The 20,995-nt window shown below is 41.2% G+C and overlaps 1 protein-coding gene across 1 annotated transcript in view; it reads left to right on the top strand.

The window, feature by feature from the left end:
• Window positions 1-4,119: 4,119 nt before the first annotated feature.
• Window positions 4,120-20,995, top strand: part of eno4 (enolase 4) — a 106,749-nt gene continuing 89,873 nt past the window's right edge. The window contains 2 exon segments of the mRNA XM_078565198.1: window positions 4,120-4,224; window positions 4,334-4,528. Of these exon segments, the coding sequence (XP_078421324.1) occupies window positions 4,120-4,224; window positions 4,334-4,528 (300 nt within the window).

Raw genomic sequence — 20,995 nt, 5'->3', positions numbered from 1 at the left:
CTTCACATACAAAATCTTTAAACATTTCTGCAACCTGCTCCTTAGAACTCCCTTGGGTAAATGGTGAACACATTCTCACTTCTTTACCTATCACTGAATCTTCCTGCTTTACCTGTACACAAACCACTGATTTTTCCTGAGCATGAACCTCAGAACCCACATTACTTTTACTTCCAAAACTTTTCTGCATCCTAATAATTCCAACAGATTTTCCCTGTAATTTCCAACACACTGACTTCATGTGCCCATCTTTATTGCAATGAAAACACCTCAATTTTTCAGTGTCACTTCTAACCTCAGCACCTTCCTTTTTAGTCTGAGAAAAGGCTTCCTGGGAATTTCCACCTACTCCTCTTCCCTGACTACCCACCTTCCTTTCACCTTTCCACTTTCTATCCTTCTTTGATTTAAAAGGGTCATGAGAAAAAGGTTTAGATCTATGAACTAACTCATAATCAACTATTTTTGTGGCTTCTCTTACTGTTTTAACCCTCTGTTCCTCCACATGAGATCTCACTACCAAAGTAATTGAATCTTTAAGTTCTTTCAAAAGAATTACTTCTCCAAGAGCTGCATATGTTGTCTCTATCTTTAATGCCCGTATCCATTGATCAAACTTACTTTGTTTTACAAACTCAATCTCAAGATAAGTTTGCCAAGGCTATTTCCTCATATTCCTAACTTTCTGCCTGTATGCCTCAGCCTTTTTTACCACATCATAATCCACTGGCATTTCTTCTGACAGTGAACCATGTGCTGTACTCACTAACCTAGATTGTAACAATGTCCGGTTTCTTTTGGCCATTTCATCTGTTTAGCCATCTTCTCATATGAAATAAAGAATGCCTCCACATCTCTTTCTTCAAACTTCAGAAGAGCTTGCACAATTTTTAACATCTCCCCCCCCCCCCCCGGGTTTTATGTTAATGGTTTTTTCACCATCAGAAATTTCCTCAGCATCTGATAACTTTTTTAAAGTTCAGCTTTTTAAGTCGGTACTCTGTCTCTTTTCTTCTCTCTCTCCTCCATTGCTATTTTTCCCTCCAGAGATCAAGTTTCTGCATTTCCACTTCTTTTTGAAATAATCTCTCTTTTTCTGCCTCTAGCCTTTTCAATTCCAATTATTTTTCTTTTGCCCACAATTCAAGTTTTTTCAGTTTCTTTGCTTATTCAAATTCAAGCTTCCTCATTTCTAACTGAAGTCTCACTACCTCCAGCTGTGAATCACTGGTGTCAGGTACCACTTCCAACTTCAAATACTGTGCTATCACTTCAACTATGTCTGCTTTCTTTGCCCCTACAGGTAACCTCAACTGCATCATATCCGCCAACTCTGTTAACTTACTTTTTGTAACACAATCAGAGTTACATATTCTACTTGCAAAAATGTTTTAGCCATGGATACAGCCACTTTTGCAGTATCACCACTTTAAAAATCCCTCATACCAACTCCTGAATTCAAAATACTTCTCGTAACCTTAAGATTCACCATCTATCAAGGAATTTCAAATATCCCTCAAAGAGCCACCAATTTGTTATGACGCAGCAGATGATGTGTGCCAGGGAAATCAAATCCACAAGGGGAACTTGATCACATAGTCACAATGGATTTGCAATTTGTATTTATTTTCAGATGTGTGCCCTGAATTCAGTAGTAATAAGTCCATCCAGAATTCTGAGTTTTTTTAGAAAACTAAATTAAACATGTATTAACAATAGAAAAGATTTCAAGCACATACATAGCTTACAAATTATTACTATAATAACTCCTAAAACCCCTAATTAATCTGGCTTCTAATTACACCCCCATTAAGGCAACAGTAAAAAAGAGATTTAAACAGATCCAGGCAAGGCACCACAATACTGTGAACAGTAGAATTCAAAGTGGCTTTCCCAGCTTCGATTTCTGTAGACAGCAGCTTAATGCACAAATACTGTAAGCTCTTCACACTTCTGGTAGATCTTGTAATGCTTTGCCTAACACATAACCTCATTCTGCTTTATACATGTTTCTCCCTTTTTAATGTAAATTCCATTGTTTCCACATGTCTTTGGAACTTTACCTTCCTAATATAAATCATTGCATCGTGCTAATATTATCAGTAACCTTTGGGAAAAATAAACACTGCTTGGCCTAGCTTCTCTGGATAGGTGTAACATCCTACCATCTCTTTGAAATTCAAACTATCCTGATTTATCTACAAATGCAAATTCTTCTCAACTCACATTCTAAACCTTCAGCCACGTTTACGTATTTAGTATTTGAAACCTAGTTTCTTTTGACGAGTCAAAACCTCCAGACCAGCTGCCTCCAATTCAATTAAATCCCACACACACACAGACAAACTATCCAAACCCCACTATTAACCTACTTTTACAATAAATCACAATAATATTATGAGAATTGTTGTATTTTTGTGACAGGATATTTTGCTCTATTAAAGGCACTATGTAAATGCAAGTGCTGGAGCTGTTGATGTTCAGCAAAATTAATCACCATCATTAGCAACACTAAACAGGACTGTTAGAAAACTTTTAGGAGATATAAAACAGCCTGTTTCATGATGTAATAAATATGTGTACAATACAGTCAACTTTGAACTACTGATTATTTCAGAATGGGGTGCATGGCTCCAACATGACTAAATGTCAAATTTTGTTTGATAACACTGCTGAAAATTGCCTTGGGGCCTTTTACTTTCTTAAAGGCATAATATAAATGTAATTTACTATTATTGAAAATTTTTTAATATAGAGAATACACCTAAAATTCTGTTTAAGTCTGTTATTCAATGTTCTCGGTAAGTACCGAAACAGGAGCTCAGTTGAGCACCTTTATGGGAAAAATGGTCAGAAATTCTCTGAGAACAGCATCTGACTCATTGGAATCAGTTGGATCCTGACAACTCCCATGTATTTCTGAGGCAGTATCTTTCTATCTCCACAAAGGTTAATCGTTATTGGTTAGGTCTTTGCCAAAATAGCATCTGAAGACCAAAATGCCTTGAAAGAATTGAAGCAGGAAACCTTACCAGTGTTCTTGTCTCGAGAACACTACTTTTGTCTCATTAAATTAATAAAACTTCATAAAGCAAATTCTGAAAAAGAGTGGTGCTAAGGAAGCTTTTGGAAAGATTTCAAAGCTGACCTAAATGTAATAAAAAGAAAAAAAATAATATAAAACTGGAAATTGTAAACTTATGCACTTAAAATGTTGTCCATTAAATAAAATTTGGACATTTCAGGCATAAAACATCTTAGTAATTTTCCAGCTCTGTACTGAAAACTTGTGTTAAGATGGAAAAAAGGAACAGAATAACCTAGCAATCAGAATGCACCCAGAATGCCAACTTCTTTTCTGATAGTAGGCTAGAAGAGGCCAGTGATTATTGATCCAAGAGGCCTCTTATAATATGGAATTTGAAGAAGTGAGTGAGGCAATTTTCACTTACATAAGTTACATTTTTAGCTAAGAACGTGGCAAATCAGCAAAAATGAAACAATTCTGAATCAGTGTCCTCACTTTAAAATTGGCAACAGTCAAACAAAGTGATCACAATGCTGTCAAACTGGTCAGAGTCACCAAAACAACAAATGGAAGATGTTTTGCACTTTGTGGACGAGCCGGGTATAGTTTAATTTTATAGCAATATCCCAAAGAACTTAAGCTACTGAAACATTATCTTGAAAGAAAAAAGTAAATCTGTAAAAAAAAAACTCAACATGCACATGATTATTAAAATCACATATGTATGCAAGGTTAGAATCCAAGGATACAATATACCCCAGGAAATAAGGAACAGCCAGCAATTAATCATGTTTCCGGAATATAAAAGCCGTATTTATATGGTGTAGAAACACTACAAAGTGTTTTACACAGTTAGTTAGTTACACTAAAGTGCAATCACCGTTGCTCTCTAAGTAGGCATTTTATGCACAACAATGAAACAAATGAGCAGCTGTTTTATTATATGTTAAAGAGCGTTGGCCAGGGAACTGGGAGAACCATAAATATCAACGCGGAAAAGTCTGACTAAACCACTTGAAAGAGACCACTTCAATTGTGTGTTTAGGAAAGAGCTCACCGTTTACAGTAGACTCCTGGTGACAGCCGGTTGGATGCGGACACCAGGTGAACCGGGTCATCAGGTGGAACCCAAGCGGAGACCAAGACGTCACGCCCGGTCTCGCGACGGCTGGTTGCCTGGCAACGGCGAAGGAAGCGTCAGGCTGATTGTCCCAAACGGCAGTTTTTTAAAACTTTATAATTGGCAGCGACCAATTTTAAAAAAAAAGACGTAATCAAAGTTTTTTTTTGTTTAATAAAACGAAGACATCGAGCGGTTAAGGGATGTCTGCCGGCCGAGGCCCCACCAGTAACGGTCGCAGCCCCGAGCAGGCTCGCGACTTTTATCAACTCAAGCAGCGCGCGGCCGAGTACTACAGGAGCAACTCGGTGCCGCAAAGGATGAAGCAAATCCTCAACACCATGTTTTATGACAAACCCGACGATGTTTACGGGCACCTGGTGGGTATTTAACGAATGTGCTGCGCTGCAAGGAGGGAAGTAGAATGCAGAGCTTCTGTTTCGGTCAACGGGTTCAAAGACCTGCAAACGAAGCTGCTGATAAATGCACAAGGCAAAAAGAGTTTCTATCGTTTGCATGACGACCTTGTGCTCCTTTTTGAACCTACTTGGGCACAGGTTGGCAGGAGTCCAAGTTGAATGTGTTATGGGGTTGCTTCCAGAGTTTAACTGGTTAGAAGTACAGTCTCCCTCACTCAGCAGAGTATTGTTAAAGTTCCTGCTGCTTTTTTTTTCAATTAACATCACTCTTGCTATTCAGGTTTTAACTTTCAGGGATATCTGGCGCTGTGGGAGAATCTTAACCAAGCTCATGCGGAGAGTAAGGTCTACTACTCGTGTCCCATCGCTGATTGCTGAATTGAGCCTTAATAGGCAGCAAATTTTAAATTATGCACATCCTTTCAAATGCCTCCTCTTCCAAAATTTCCTGGGATACATGTTGTTAGTTATTTAGTACTGCATTTTATATTAAGAAGTGATGTCGTCTCTGCTTTAGAACACATTGACCAATTAATAGATCTTTAATCTAAAGGAGTGATTTTATGTGTGGTCAGTTACTAACATTCCCACATTCAAGGTCATTGAACTGGGAACATGTTTGTCAAGAGGTTAAAATGTTTAGAGACATAATACGCAATTGTGAAACGAAAGACTGAGTTGTTAATTTGAGTGATCAGTTGGTGCGGTAAGATAGTGCTTGAATTTACCAAGACAACATTATTACTAAAATAATTACTATCTTTCCTGCTTTGTCTTTACTCTATGAAAGATAAATTTATCATCCTTCATTTGGTTTCCATTGCCCATTCAACAGAAGGCAAACTTTGATTAAAAGATATTAGGAGTTATTTTATGAACATTTGATTAGGAAAAGCTGTAAAATCTATACATAAACCAAATATTTAGGCATTTTTTAAGATGAAAGAAAGGCTTGCACTTATAACACTTTTCACAGCAATCATATGTTTCAAAGCACTTTACAGTCAATGAAGTACTTTTGAAGTGCTGTCACTGTCATAATGTAGGAAACACAGCAGCCATTTTGTGCATAGCAACATCCTGCAAACAGCAGTGTGACAATAACCAGATAATATGTTTTTGTGATGTTGATTGTGAGATAAATATTGGCTAGGATACCAGGGATACTTCCTCAGCTATTCTTTGAGTTGGTGTCATGGGATCTTTTACAACCATCTGAGAGGGCAGTTGGTTTAACATCTCATCTGAAAGACAACATCTCTGGCAGTGCAGCATTCCCTCAGTGGTGCACTGGAGTATTGCCTTGACTTTTGTGCTCAAGTCTGACGGCAGAATATTTTGGTCCTTTCGCAGTGGGGCAGGGCCAGAAAATGGGGTGAGCCATTCAAACGTTCATTCACTTCAGTGAGACCAGAAGATCTCGCTGGCGGGAAGGGCTTGAAGTTTCCAGCCCTAGAATGGAACTTGAACCCCAAAACCTTTTGGTTCGAGGCAAGAGTGCTACCAAATGAGCTACAGCCGACAAAACATTTTCACTGAAGGAAATGTCTTTCACACCTGAATATCCTAAGCAATGACCCATTACAGAATCAAAGTTTGTTTCTAATGCACTAAGTGATTTGACACCATATGCAGAATGTAATTAAACTTAAAACTACTCCTGCTTTAAGAATATATGAACATATGAATTAAGAGCAGCAATAGGCCTCTAAGCCCTTTAAGACTGCTCTGCCATTCAGTGAAATCATGGCTGATCTGATTGTAACCTCAACTCTACATTTCCACCACCCCGATAACCTTTCACCCCCTTGCTTATCAAGAATCTATCTACCTCTGCCCTAAAAATATTCAAAGACTCTGCTTCCACCACCTTTTGAGGAAGAGAGTTCCAAAGGCTCACAAGCCTCTGAGAGAGAAAATTTCTCCTCATCTCAGTCATAAATGGGCAACACCTTATTTGTATACAGTGGTCTCTAGTACTAGATTTTCCCACAAGAGGAAACATCCTTTCCACACTGACCCTGTCAAGACCCTTCAGGATCTTTTATCTTTTAAACAAGTCACCTCTTACTGTTCCAAACTCCAGCAGATATAAGTCTGCCTGTCCAACCTTTCCTCATAAGACAACCTGCCCAATCCAGGTATTAGTTTAGGTAAACCTTTTCTGAAATGCTTTCAACTCATTTACATCCTTCCTTAAATAAGGAGGCCAGTACTGTACACTGTACTCCAGATGTGGTCTCACCAATGCCCTGTATAACTGAAGCATGACACCCTACTACTATTGTATTCAATATCCCTTGCAATAAATGATAACATTCTACTAGCTTTCCTAATTACTTGTGGTACCTGCATACTAGCCTTTTGCGATTCATGCACTAGGACTCCTAGATCCCTCTGCATCTCAGAGCTTTGCAATCTCTCATCATTTGGATAATATGCTTTTTTATTTTTCCTGCCAAAATGCACAATTTCACACTTTCCCACATTATACTCCATTTGCCAAGTCCAGCCTACTCACTTAACCTATCTATATCCTTTGCAGCCTCCTTGTGTTGTCTTCATGTCTTACTATCCCATCTATCTTTGTGTTATCAGCAAATTTAGCAACCATACCTTCAGTCCCTACATCCAAGTTATTTACATAAATTGTAAAAAGTTGAGGTACCACCACTGATCCCTGTTATACTTGTTACATCTTGCCAATCAGAATAACACCTATTTATGCCTACCTTCTATTTCCTGTTAGCTAGCCAGTCTTCCATCCATGCCAATATGTTACCCCCTACACCATGAGTTTTTAGTTTTTGCAATAACATTTGATGTGACACCTTATCAAATGCTTTCTGGAAATCTAAGTACAGTACATCCACAGCATATGTTACATCTTCAAAGAACTCCAATAAATTGGTTAAACATGATTTCTCTTTCACAAAACCATGTTGCCTCTGCCTGATTACCCTAATTTTTTCCAAGTGCCCTACTATAACATCTTTAACAATAGCTTCTAACATTTTCCCCATGACAGATGTTAAGTTAACTGGCCCGTAGTTTCCTGCTTTCTGTCTCCCTCCCTTTTTGAATAATGGAGTTACATTCACTATTTTCCAATCTAATGGAATCTTCCCCAAATCTAGGGAATTTTAGAAAATTAAAACCAACGCATCAACTATCTCACTGGCCACTTCTTTTAAGACCCTAGGATGAAGTCCATTTGGACTCAGGAACTTGTGAGCACGCAGCTACAAAAATTTGTTCAGTGCCACTTCCCTGATGATTGTAATTTTCCCAAGTTCCTCCCTTCCATTTCCTGATTTACAGCCATTTCTGGGATGTTACTTGTATCCTCTGTAGTGACGACCAATGCAAAATATCGGTTCAATTCATCTCCCATCTCCTTATTTTCCCTTATTATATCCCCGGACTCACTTTCTGTAGGACCAACACTCACTTTATTGACTCTTTTTTAAATATCTATAGAAACTCTTACTATCTGTCTTTATATTTCTAGCTAGCTTTCTCTTGTACACTAATTTTGTTTTCTTTTCAATCTTTTGGTCATTCTTTGCTTTTTTTTTTCTATTCATTCCAATCTTTTGACCTGCCACCCATCTTTGCGCAAATATATGCTTTCTCTTTAAGTTTGATACCATGTTTAATTTGATGGGTCCGAACTATGGAATTTTTCTTTTGTGTTGAATTGAATCTATTCTGTGTATTCTGAAATATCGCCTTAAATGTCCACCACTGCGTCTCTATTGACCTAGCCATTAACCTCATTTGCCAGTTCACTTTAGCTAGCTGTGCTTTCATGCCCTCATAATTGCCCTTAATTATGTTTCAAATACTAGTCTTGGACCCACTCTTCTCTCCCTCAGACTAAATGTAAAATTTAATCATGTTATGACTGCTGCTTCCTAGGGGTGTCTTCCCTATCAGGTCATGAATTAATCCTATCTTGTTGCAAATATAGCCTGTTCTCTGATTGGTGCCAGAATGTGCTGTTCCAAGAAACAATCCTGAAAACGTTCTATGAATACCTCATCTAGGCTACCTTCGCCCATATGATTTTTCCAGTCTATTTGTAGATTAAAATCCTCGATGATTATCGCTGTACCTTTCTGACAACTGTATGGTTACTGTTAGGGGGCCTGTACACCACTCCCACAAATGACTTCTTGCCTTTATCATTTCTCATCTCTACCCAAACTGTTTCTACATCCTGGTTTCCTGAACTTAGGTCATCCCTCTCTAATGTACTAATACCACCATTAATTAACAGAGCCACCCCTCACCTTTTCCTAGCCTCCTGTCCTTCCTAAATGTCATGGGAGGTAATGGCGTAGTGGTATTGTTGCTGGACTACTAATCCAGTGACTTAGGGTAATGCTCTGGGAACCTGGGTTCAAATCCTGCCATGGCAGATGGTGGAATTTGAATTCAATAAAAATCTGGAATTAAAAGTCTAATGATGACCATAAAACCATTGTCGATTGTTGTAAAAACCCATCTGGTGTCCTTTAGGGAAGGAAACCCATCTGGTGCCCTTTAGGGAAGGAAATCTGTCCTCTTTACCTGGTCTGGCCTACACGTGACTTCAGACCCACAGCGATGTTGTTGACTCTTAAATGCCCTTTGAAAGTCACAAAAAAGGATTGAAACTGGACAGACCACCCAGCATCGATCTAGGCAGCAGAAACGACAATGGCCCTGCAAAGTCTTACTAACACCTGGGGGCTAGTGCCAAAATTGGGAGAGCTGTCTCACAGCCTGACTTAGTCATCCTCATGGAATCATACCTTACAGATAATGTCCCAGACTCCGCCATCACCATCCCTGATCCATAGCAGAGTTCGCAGCACAGTTGGGAGGGAGTTGCCCTGGGAGTCCTCAACATCGACCCCGGACCCCATGAAGTCTCATGGCATCAGGTCAAACATGGGCAAGGAAACCTCCTGCTGATTACCATGTACTGCCCTCCCTCAGCTGATGAATCAATACTCCTCCATGTTGAACATCACTTGGAAGAAGCACTGAGGGTGACAAGGGCGCAGAACGTACTCTGGGTGGGGACTTCAACCACCACTGACTGAGCTGGCCGAGTCCTAAATGACATAGCTGCTAGACTAGGTCTGTGGCAGGTGGTGAGGGAACCAACAAGAGGGAAAAACATAGGTGACCTCATCCTCACCAACCTGCCTGCTGCAGAAGCATCTGTCCATGACAGTATTGGTAGGAATGACCACCGCACAATCATTGCAGAGAAGAAGTCCCACCTTCACATTGAGGATGCCCTCCATCGTGTTGTGTGGCACTACCACCGTGCTAAATGGGATAGCTTTTGAACAGATCTAGCAACTCAAGACTGGGCGTTGTGGGCCATCAGCAGCAGCAGAATTGTACTCGAACACAACCTGTAACCTCATGGCCCGGCATATGCCCGACTCCACCATTACCATGAAGCCAGGGGATCAACCCTGGTTCAATGAAGAGTGTAGGAGGGCATGCCAGGAGCAGCACCAGGCATACCTAAAAATGAGGTGTCAAGCTGGTGAAGCTACAAGACAGGACTACTTGCATGCCAAGCAGCAAGTGATAGACAGAGCTAAGTGATCCCACAACCAATGGATCAGGTCTAAGTTCTACAGTCCTGCCACATCCAGTTGTGAATGGTGGTGGACAATTAAGGAGGAGGAGGCACCACAAATATCTCCATCCTCAATGATGGAGGAGCCCAGCACAGTAGTGCAAAAGACAAGGCTGAAGCATTCGCAACAATCTTCAGCCAGAAGTGCCGAGTGGATGATCCATCTCGGCCTCCTCCGGAGGTCCCCAGCATCACAGATGCCAGTCTTCAGCCAATTCGATTCGCTCCACGTGATATCAAGAAACGGCTGAAGACATTGGATACTGCAAAGGCTATGTGCCCTGATATCCCCCAATAGTACTGAAGACTTGCACTCCAGAACTTGCCGTGCCCCTAGCCAAGCTGTTCCAGTAGGGCTACAACACTGGAATCTACCCGGCTATGTGGAGAATTGCCCAGGTATGTCCTGTACACAAAAAGCAGGACAAATCCAACCCGGCCAATTACCCATCAGTCTACTCTTGATCATCAGTAAAGTAAAGGAAGGGGTCATCAACTGTGCTATAAAGCGACACTTGCTTCACAATAACCTGCTCACTAATGCCCATTATGGGTTCCGCCAGGGCCACTCAGCTCCTGACATCATTACAGCCTTGGTTCAAAAATGGACAAAAGAGCTGAACTCCCGAGGTGAGGTGAGAGTGTCTGCCCTTGGCAGCATTTAACCAAGTGTGGCATCAAGGAACCCTAGCAAAACTGGAGTCAATGGGAATCAGGGAAAGTCTCTGGTTGCAGTCATACCTAGCCCAAAGGAAGATGGCTGTGGTTGTCAGAGATCAGTCATCTCCGCTCGAGAACATCACTACAGGAGTTCCTCAGGGTAGTGTCCTAGGCCCAACATCTTTAGCTGCTTCATCAATGACCTTCCTTCATCATAAGGTCAAAAGTGGGGATGTTTGCTGATGATTGCACAATGTTCAACACCATTTGCGACTCCTCAGATACTGAAGCAGCCCATGTCCAAATGCAGCAAGACCTGGACAATACCCAAGCTTGGGCTAGCAAATGGCAAGTAACATTCATGCCACACAAGTGTCAGGCAATGACCATCTCCAATAAGAGAGAATCCAACCATCGGCCCTTGATGTTCAATGGCATAGCCATCACTGAATCCCCCACTATCAACATCCTGGGGGTTACTATTGACCAGAAACTGAACTGGACTAGCCATATAAATACTGTGGGTACAAGAGCAAGTTAGAGGCTAGGTATCCTGCGACAAGCAACTCACCTCCTGACTCCCCAAAGCCTGTCCATTATCTACAAGGCACAAGTCAGGAGTGTGATGGAATACTCCCCACTCGCCTGGATGAGTGCAGCTCTCACAACACTGAAGAAGCTGGACACCGTCCAGGACAAAGCAGCCGCTTGATTGGCACCACATCCACAAACATTCAATCCCTCCACCACCGACATACAGTAGCAGCAGTTTGAACCATCTACAAGATGCACTGCAGGAATTCACCAAGGCTCCTTAGACAGGACCTTCCAAACCTACAACCATTACCACGTAGAAGGACAAAGGCAGCAGATAGATGGGAACACCACCACCTGGAGGTTCCTCTCCAACTAATTCACCATCCTGACTGTCGCTGGGTCAAAATCCTGGAACTCCCTTCCTAATAGCACTATGGATGTACCTACACCACATGGACTGCAGCAGTTCAAGAGGGCAGCTCACCACTGCCTTCTCAAGGGCAATTAGAGATGGGCAATAAATGCTGGCCCAGCCAGCAAAGCCCATATCCTGTGAATAAATTTAAAAAAAACTTCAGATTCCAATCTATGTCATCCTGCAGCCATGTCTCTGTAATGGCTATCAGATCGTACTTATTTATTTGCATTTGCGTTCTCAGTTCATCTGTTTTGTTTCAAATGCTGTGTGCATTCAGATACAGAACCTTTAGTCTTGTTCGTTTATTATTTTCGTAACCTTTAGACTTACCTGCTACTTTACTGCTAGATTTTGTACTCCCTGTACTCTCTGTCCCTTCCTGTCATGATCAGTTTAGCATTTCCCACATTAATACCGCACTCTCTTGTCTTTTCTCTACTCTTTGATTTATCATATCTTCCCAGATTTGATCTGTTGCCCCCACTATTTAGTTTAAAACCCTCTCTACTTCCCTAGTTATGTGGCTTGCTAAAACACTGGTCCCAGCAAAGTTCAGGTGTAGACCGTCCCAACGGTACAGCCCACACTATCCCCAGTACTGTTGCCAGTGTCCCACGAACTGGAACCCATTTCTCCCACATCAGTCTTTTTTCCACACATTCATCGCTCTAATTTTATGTACCCTGTGCCAATTTGCACGTGGCTCAGGTAATAATCCAGAGACTATTACCTTTGAGGTTCTGTTTTTTATTTTAGTGCCTAGATCCTCGTACTCACTATGCAGAACCTCTTTCTTAGTTCTACCTATGTCTGTGGTACCTACATGGACCAAGACAATTGGATCCTTCCTCTCCCACTGCAAGTTCCTCTCCAGCCCTGAGCAGAAGTCCAGAGTCCTGGCACTAGGCAGATAACACAGCTGTCTGGACTCTCATTCTTTACTGCAGAGAACAGTGCCAACCCCCCTCATTATACTGTCCCCTTCTACCAATACACTTCTTTTTTCCCCCTCACTTGAATGGCTTCCAATACCACGGTGCCATGGTCAGTTTGCTCATCTACCCTGCAGCTCTCACTTTCATCCGAACAAGCTGAGAGAACCCCAAACCTGTTGGACCATTGCAAAGGCTAAAACTCCTGCCCTCTGTGTCTCCTTCCTGCCTCACTCAGGGCCACACCCTCCTGTCCCTTACCACTGACAAAATCAGAAGACCCTATCCTACATGGTGCGACTGCTTCCTGGTACAAAGAATCCAGGTAACTTTTGCCCCCTCTACTGTTTTGCAGCGTATGCAGCTCAGCCTCCAGCTCAATGACTCAAAGCCAAAGCTCCTTGAGCCACAAACACTTACTGCAAATGTGATTGCCCTGGATCGCAATAGCATCTAGGAGCTCCCACATGCCTCAGCCTTGGTACGTCACCCGTCCTGCCATCCTTAATGTGTTTTAATTAATTACTTAATTATATTATTCACTTATTTATTTTCCTTTTTAATTTATTTTGTTAAATTTACCACCACTTCATATACTATTTTAAACCTTAGGACTGTAACCACTTACCAAATACTCACCAAATAGCTAGCTCTTTTCCCCATTGTAGAGTAAGAACCAATTCCTTCAGAGTGAAAAAAGTAGAAAAAGCAATTGGAAAGAAAACTCTTTCCCCTCCTCCCCTAACTCCCCCACTCACCAAACTCCCAGGTATGCACTCAGTTCCAAAGCTGCATGAAAGAGCCCTGAATTTATAGTAAACTGAACTGGAGCTAGAGAAACCAGATTCAACCAGTTACTCTCAACAGTATGTGTTTACCCTGCCTAAGGCTGGAAGAAAGAAACTTAGGCTACTTACATGGTACTTTAAGCATCATTTTAACTTAAAGTGACTTATCTAATTTAACTGGAATTTCAAGATGTTACTATATGGGTTCTGTTATATCACTTAAAATTATTATTGTATTTGCCTTAATTCCTACCTGAAGATCTGCTTCCTACCCTGTGTTTGGATCTGGCCTGAGATTCTTCTGTATCATTACAAGATTTTCCATTTCATTACAGCTGCAATGAAACTTCATCTTCCCCTCACTCATGCCTCTCTTCCTTGGTTTACTGACTTTGTATTTAGAACTTATTTGTACAACACTCTTGCTCTGTTCTTAGCATCATATCCTTGGCCCACTCCTATTTTTCATCCACGTGCTGCCTCTCGGCAACATTACCTGAAAACACATCAGGTTCCATGTGTACACTGATGACGCCCAGCTCTACCTTGCCACCACCTCTCTCAACCCATACTCTGCCTCTAGTTTGTCACTGCTTGTTTGACATCCAGTATTGCATGAGCAGAAATTTCCTCCAATTAAATATTGCCATTTTCTTTAGCTTCTGCTATAAACACTGCACCCAAATCATCGGCTCCATTCCTTTCCCTAGCCGCTGCCTGGGGCTAAACCAGAGTGTGTGCAACCTTGCCATTTTATTTGATGCTGAGCTCAACTTCCTATCCAGTGCTCTTTCCATCATCCAGGCCAGCAACTTCCACCTCCGTAACATTGCTTGACTGTGCTGCTGACTCAGTTCATCTGCTGCTCAAATTCTCATCCATGCATTTGTTACCTCAAGATTCAACCATTACCACGTCCTTCTGGCTGGCCTTCTACCTTTCAGCCTCTAAACATGAGCTCTTCGGTAACTCTGCTTTCTATATCATAACTTGCAGCATGTGCCCTTTACACATTACTCCATGCTTGCTGACCTACATTTGTTTTTATTCGTTCATGGGATATGGGTGTTGCTGGCTAGGCCAACATTTATTGTCCATCCCTAATTGGCTTGAGAAGGTGGAGGTGAGCTGCCTTCTTGAACCGCTGCAGTCCATGTGGTGTAGGTACACCCACTGTGCTGTTAGGAAAGGAATTCCAGGATTTTGACCCAGTGACGGTGAAGGAATGGCGATATATTTCCAAATCAGGTTGGTGAGTGGCTTGGAGGGGAACTTCCAGGTGGAAGCTCCCCTCCAAGCCACTCGCTATTTGTTCCTGGTCCAGCAACACCTCGATTTTAAAATTCTAACCCTTCTCTTCAAATCCCTCCACGGCCTGCCCTTTATCCCCCAATGCTCCCCTCCATCTCTGTAATCTCCTTCAGCATCGCAATTTTCTGAGATCTCTATCCTCCTCCAATTCTGGCCTCTTGTGCATTCCTGATTTTAATCACTTCACCATTGGCTGCTTCTATAGGTATGTAAAAAGGAAAAGATTAGCGAACATAGGCATGGGTCCCTTAGAGGCAGAGATTGAAGAGATAATAATGGGAAATAAGGAAATTGCAGAGATATTAAACAAATACTTTCAATTGGTCCTCACAGTAGACACAAGACACAAAAAGCATTCCAGAAGCATACAGAACCAAGGGTCCAATGCAAATGGGGAATTTAAAGAAATTAGTACACTAACCAGTCTGGAATGCTTGGGCTAAGTTATTTCTGGATTATAGAATGATGTTAAAATGTCTAACCACTGGTGTGAACTGGAAAGCCCCGTGGGTAAAAATATTTCCCTGAAACATAAAACAGTGATAAAACATTATAAAGTAGTAATATTGCTGAAGGAGACATGCTGTCAAAGCTTTTCATCTTGCACTCATCAGGACAGACACACGTTTGCCAAATTTAACATGAGAAAAGAGGTGCTGATTGATCGGCAAGCTGGCTCTGATTGGTTGAGACGTTGCCATGATGAATGCACCAAGGAGCTATTTTCCTCCATGCTTGTGTTTATTCAAAAAAGATACAATACCTGGACTTATTCCTTTTGCCTGCAGAGGACAGGTCCCTGTATATGCATATACCATATATGCATCACTCAGCAAGCGTAAGTGAGCTACATCACAAGCCCGACTGATGATCTTAAATTGGTTGTTAGTGTAAGTATTGGCACACTCGGGATTGTTCGGCAAATGCTGCCCAATCACAGAATCACATCTGACGTCGGACATCATGTTCTGAGTTTTGCAAGCACAGGTTGATTGAGTAAGGTTCGTACTCTGCCTATTGCAAACAGCCGAAGTGAGGTGTTACTTGATACAATCCACCAGTCATTGGGATATATGGTCTATGCACCTGGCATTGCAGCAGCTCTGAAATTCATATACCACATTACTCATTTGTCTGGTAAACAAAATGTCGTCTTGGCTTGATGGCACCATCCTGATTGTAGAAAACATCACTCGTGTTGCTCCTGCATAGTTGCAGTGTGAAATGGCCAATTTCACCTGCTCAAATTTGGCATTCTTGTGTCTGTCCTGATGAGTGCAAGATGAAAAGCTTTGAGAGCATGTCTCTTTCTTCAGCAATACCCAAGTTCTCTACTATCAAGTGACTAAAAGTAGTAAGAAAAATTGTTTTACTTATCCAAATACTGTGCCTCCCATGTTTCCACTCCCAAGGTGCTGTACTAAAATCATGCCAATGATATCGTGAGGAGGGTCTGCTCAAAAAATTTCCAGACAACTGATGTTTCCCAACTGGGCATTTAGAAAATGATTCGGCATACGCATTTATGAAAGGGAAATAGTGTTTCATAAACCTGTTAGACTTTTTTGAGGTTGCAAATAGCAGGGTAGATAAGGCAGAACAAATGGATATGGTGTATATGTACTTTCAAAAAGCATTCGATGAGGTGCTACAGAAGAGGTTGTTAAACAAAATTAAGGCTCACAGGATTGGGATAATATATTAGCATGGATTAAGGATTAGTTAGCGATCAGAAAACAGACAATAGGAATAAAAAGATCGTTTTGGGTTGGCCAAATTAGCGAGGTACTGCAATGATCAATGCCTGGGCCTCAGCTCTTTACAATCCATATCAATGAGTAAGATGAGGGGACTATATGTAATGTATTCAAGTAAGGAGGTTGCCAACCAGCTGCAAAGGACTATAGACAGGTTAAGTGAGTGGGACAATAATGTGGCAAATGGAATATAATGTGGAGAAATGTAAATTTATCCACTTAGTAAAAATTGAAAGGTAGATTTTTTTTTAGAAAAAGGTGAGAAACTGGGAAATGTAGGCATTCAGAAGACCTGGGTCTCCTTATACAGAAATCACAGAAAGTCAACACACATGTAAGTAAACAAGATCTTTACTCATTCCTATGCTGAACAATTCTTTATGTTTGGAGAATGCACTCTTTGCTATTGCTATTCTAGCTTTGATTTCTTCATTGCAGTAACCATCTTCTGACAAGATGCTTCCCAGGTACTTAAATTGTGATACCTCTGCCAGCTGATGACCATTTATCTTAATCTCTGCTTTCCCAACATTATTTCATCCAATCTTCATAACTTTCATCTTTTTGTACATTAATTTAATTCCGTAAGCTTTCACTGCTTCATGCATTATATCCATTAGTAGCTGTAGATCTTCTGCTATGATTTGGAGTGCCTTGAACAGGGCTGAATTGTAGACCTTAAGAAAAGCAAGCATCCAAAGACTAGAAAGTTGTGAAATATAGTTCTGGAGAAGGATGGAACAGGTCAGTGGAGACAGCACAAGTGCAATGAAGAGGTTCTCAGGAGGGTGAAGGATAAAAATTGTTAATGAATATCATCAAGAAAAGTCAACAAGGTTGAATTGACCATATTATGAGGCATGAGGACTGGCTGAAGAATGTGATTGAATGATGATTAGAAGGATGTAGACCAAGAGAGAGAAAGAGAATGATGATATTAGACAGCTTGAAATTGAAAATGGCAGGCTTCTATGAGTAACTGAAGAGTTAAGACCACGAGGCGTGGAGAAATGAGCAGAGGACCTGCCCTGAGGCAAATCAGCACTACACACAGCAAACAATTAGGAAAGCAAATCATACGTCAGCCTTTATTATTGAGGGATTGGAATATGAAAGTAATGCAATTATGTAGGATATGGGGTGAGACCACACCAGGTGTACTGTGAAGCTAAGGAAGGATATATTTGTTTTAGAGGAAGTTTTTTTTATTCATCCACAGGATGTGGGCTTTGCTGGCTGGGCCAGCATTTATTGCCCCAAACCTAGTTGCCCTTGAGAAGGTGGTGGTGAGCTGCCTTCTTGAACCGCTGTAGTCCATGTGGTGTAGGTACACCCACAGTGCTGTTAGGAAGGGAGTTTGAGGATTTTGACCCAGCGACAGTGAAGGAATGGCAATATATTTCCAAGTCAGGATGGAGAGGAACTTGGAGTGGGAGGGGAGGGATCCAGTTGCCATCTTCCATATTGGTACCAACGACATTGATAGGATTAGAAAGGAGGTTCTTCTGAAAGAATTTGAATGGTTTGGAGCTAAATTTAAAAAGCAGAACCTCCAAGGTAATGATCTTGGGATTGCTACCTGAGCCACGGGCAAACTGGCATAGAATAAACAAAGTCAATGAGTTAAATGCATGGCTCAAAGATTGGTGTTGGAGGAATGGGTTTCAGTTCATGAGGCACTGGCACTAGTATTGGGGTAGAAGGGGGCTGTTCCGGTGGGACGGGCTTCACTTGAACCATGCTGGGACCAGAGTCCTGGCGAACTGAATAACTAGGGCTGTAGGGAGGGCTTTAAACTAAATAGTGGGTGCCAGGGTTCTGGAAAGGGGATAGGTAGGCTTACATAGCAAAAGGATATGGCAGTCTTGCAGAGCAGCTATTTAGGTAATGATACCCAGAGTGTGACCGGAAGGGACAGAGTGTACAAACATTAAAAAAAAAGCAGCAAATAGGGTCAAAAGGGGTAAAAATGGTAAAAAGCCAAAACTAATGGCTCTTTACTTAAATGCACGTAGTATTCGGAGCAAAATAAAATAATTAACGGCACAAATAGAGGTTAATGGGTATGATCTTATAGCCATTACGGTGACATGGTTACAAGATCAAAGTTAGGAACTGAATCTTCAGGGGTATGTGAATTTTTGAAAGGACAAGCAGGAAAGAAAGGGTGGTGGGGTAGCTTTGTTAGTACGAGATAGAATAAGTATGATAGCAAGAAAGGATCTTGGATCAGAAGATGTAGAATCCATATGGGTGGAGGTAAGAAATAACAAAGGGAAGAAGACACTGGTGGGAATAGTCTATAGGCCCCCTGACAGTAGCTATAATGTAGGACAGAGAATAAATCAGGAGATAATGAGGGCATGCAAAAAAGGAAGTACATTAATCATGGGTGACTTTAATCTTCATGTAGATTGGGAAAATCAAAATGGCAGAGGTAGACATGAGCAAGAATTCATAGAGCGTATCTGGGACAGTTTCCCAGAATAACATGTTGTGAATCCAATCAGGGAGCAGGCTTTTTTGGATCTGGCAATATGTAATGAGGCAGGTTTAATAAATGATCTCAGAGTAAAAGATCCCCTAGGAAACAGTGACCATAATATGGTAAAATTTAGCATTCAGTTTGAGAGTGAGAAACTTGGGCTGGAAACAACTGTGCTAAACTTAAATAAGGGTAATTCAAATGGAATGAGGGGAGAGTTGGCTGGAGTGGACTAGGAAAGCAGTTTAGCAGAAAAGATGGTTGATGAACAATGGCAGACGTTTAAGAAAATAGTTCATGACTCTCAACAAAAATATATCACAGTGAGGAAGAAGGATTCAAGGAAGGGGATAAAGCAAACATGGTTAACCAAGGAAGTTAAGGACAGTATCAAATTGAAAGAAAAAACATACAATGTGGCAAAGATTCATGGTGAGCCAGAGGACTGGGGAAGTTTTAAAAACCAACAAAAGATGATTCAAAAAATAATAGGTTGCATCCTAGGATATTAAAGGAAGTAGCTACAGAGATAGTGGATGCACTGGTAGTAATCTTCCAAGAATCCTTAGATTCTGGAAAAGTCTCAGAGGACTAGAGAACAGCCAATATAACACCCTTATTCAAAAAGGGAGAGTGATAGAAAACAGGTAACTATAGGCCAGTTAGCTCAACATCTGTCATTGGGAAAATGTTGGAGTCTATTAAAAAGGATGTAATAGCAGAGCATTTAGAAATACATAATCTAATCAAGTAGAGTCAGCATGGCTTCATGAAGGGGAAATCGTGCCTAACAAATTTATTAGAATTCTTTGAGGAGGTAACAGGCAGGATAGATAAAGGGGAACCAGTAGACGTAATATATTTGGATTTCCGAAAGGCGTTTGGTAAGGTACCACACATAAGGCTACTTAATAAGATAAGAGCCCATGGTGTTGGGGGTAGTATATTAGCATGGATAAAGGATTGGCTAACTAATAGAAAACAAAGAGTTGGGATAAGGGGGCCATTTTCAGGATGGCAACCTTTGACTAGTGGAGTGCCATAGGGATCAGTGCTGGGGCCTCAATTATTTACAATATATATTAATGACTTAGATGAGGGAAGTGAATGTGCTATTGCCAAGTTTGTGGATTACACAAAAATAGGTGAGAAGCCAAGTGGTGAGGATGACACAAAGAGCCTACAGAGGGATATAGACAGGTTAAGTGAGTGGGCAAAAACTTGGCAGATGGAATATAATGTGGGAAAATGTGAGGTTGTGCACTTTGGCAGGTAAAATGGAGGAGCTGAATATTATTTAATTGGAGAAAGACTGCAGAAGGCTGCAGCACAGAAGGATTTGAGAGTCTTTGTGCATGAATCCCAAAAAGCTAACATACAAGTTCAACAGGTAATAGGGAAGGCAAATGAAATGTTGGCCTTTATTTCAAAGGGAATGGAGTATAAAAATAGGGAAGTCTTGCTAAAACTATACAAGGCTCTAGTTAGACCACACCTAGAATACTGTGAACAATTTTGGTCCCCTTATCTAAGGAAAGGCATTGGAGGCAGTCCAGCGAAGGTTCACTAGGTTGATCCCAGGTATGGAGGGCTTTATTATGAGGAGAGGTTGAGCAGGTTGGGCCTGTACTCATTGGAATTTAGAAGAATGAGAGACCACCTTAATGAAACATATAAGATTCTTAAGGGGCTTGACAGGGTAGATGATGAGAGGTTGTTTCCTCTTGTGGGAGAGTCTAGGGCCAGAGGGCATAATCTCAGAGTAAGGGGGCGTCCATTTAAAACAGAGATGAGGAGGAATTTCTTCTCTCAGAGGGTAGTCAATCTGTGGAATCCTTTACCGCGAAGGGCTATAGAGGCTTGGTCGTTAAGTATATTCAAGGCTGAGATAGA

This window comes from Cetorhinus maximus, chromosome 20 (genome assembly GCF_964194155.1).
Source record: "Cetorhinus maximus chromosome 20, sCetMax3.hap1.1, whole genome shotgun sequence".
Classification (NCBI taxonomy): Eukaryota; Metazoa; Chordata; class Chondrichthyes; order Lamniformes; family Cetorhinidae; genus Cetorhinus; species Cetorhinus maximus.
This window is presented reverse-complemented; position numbering and strand designations above follow the sequence as displayed.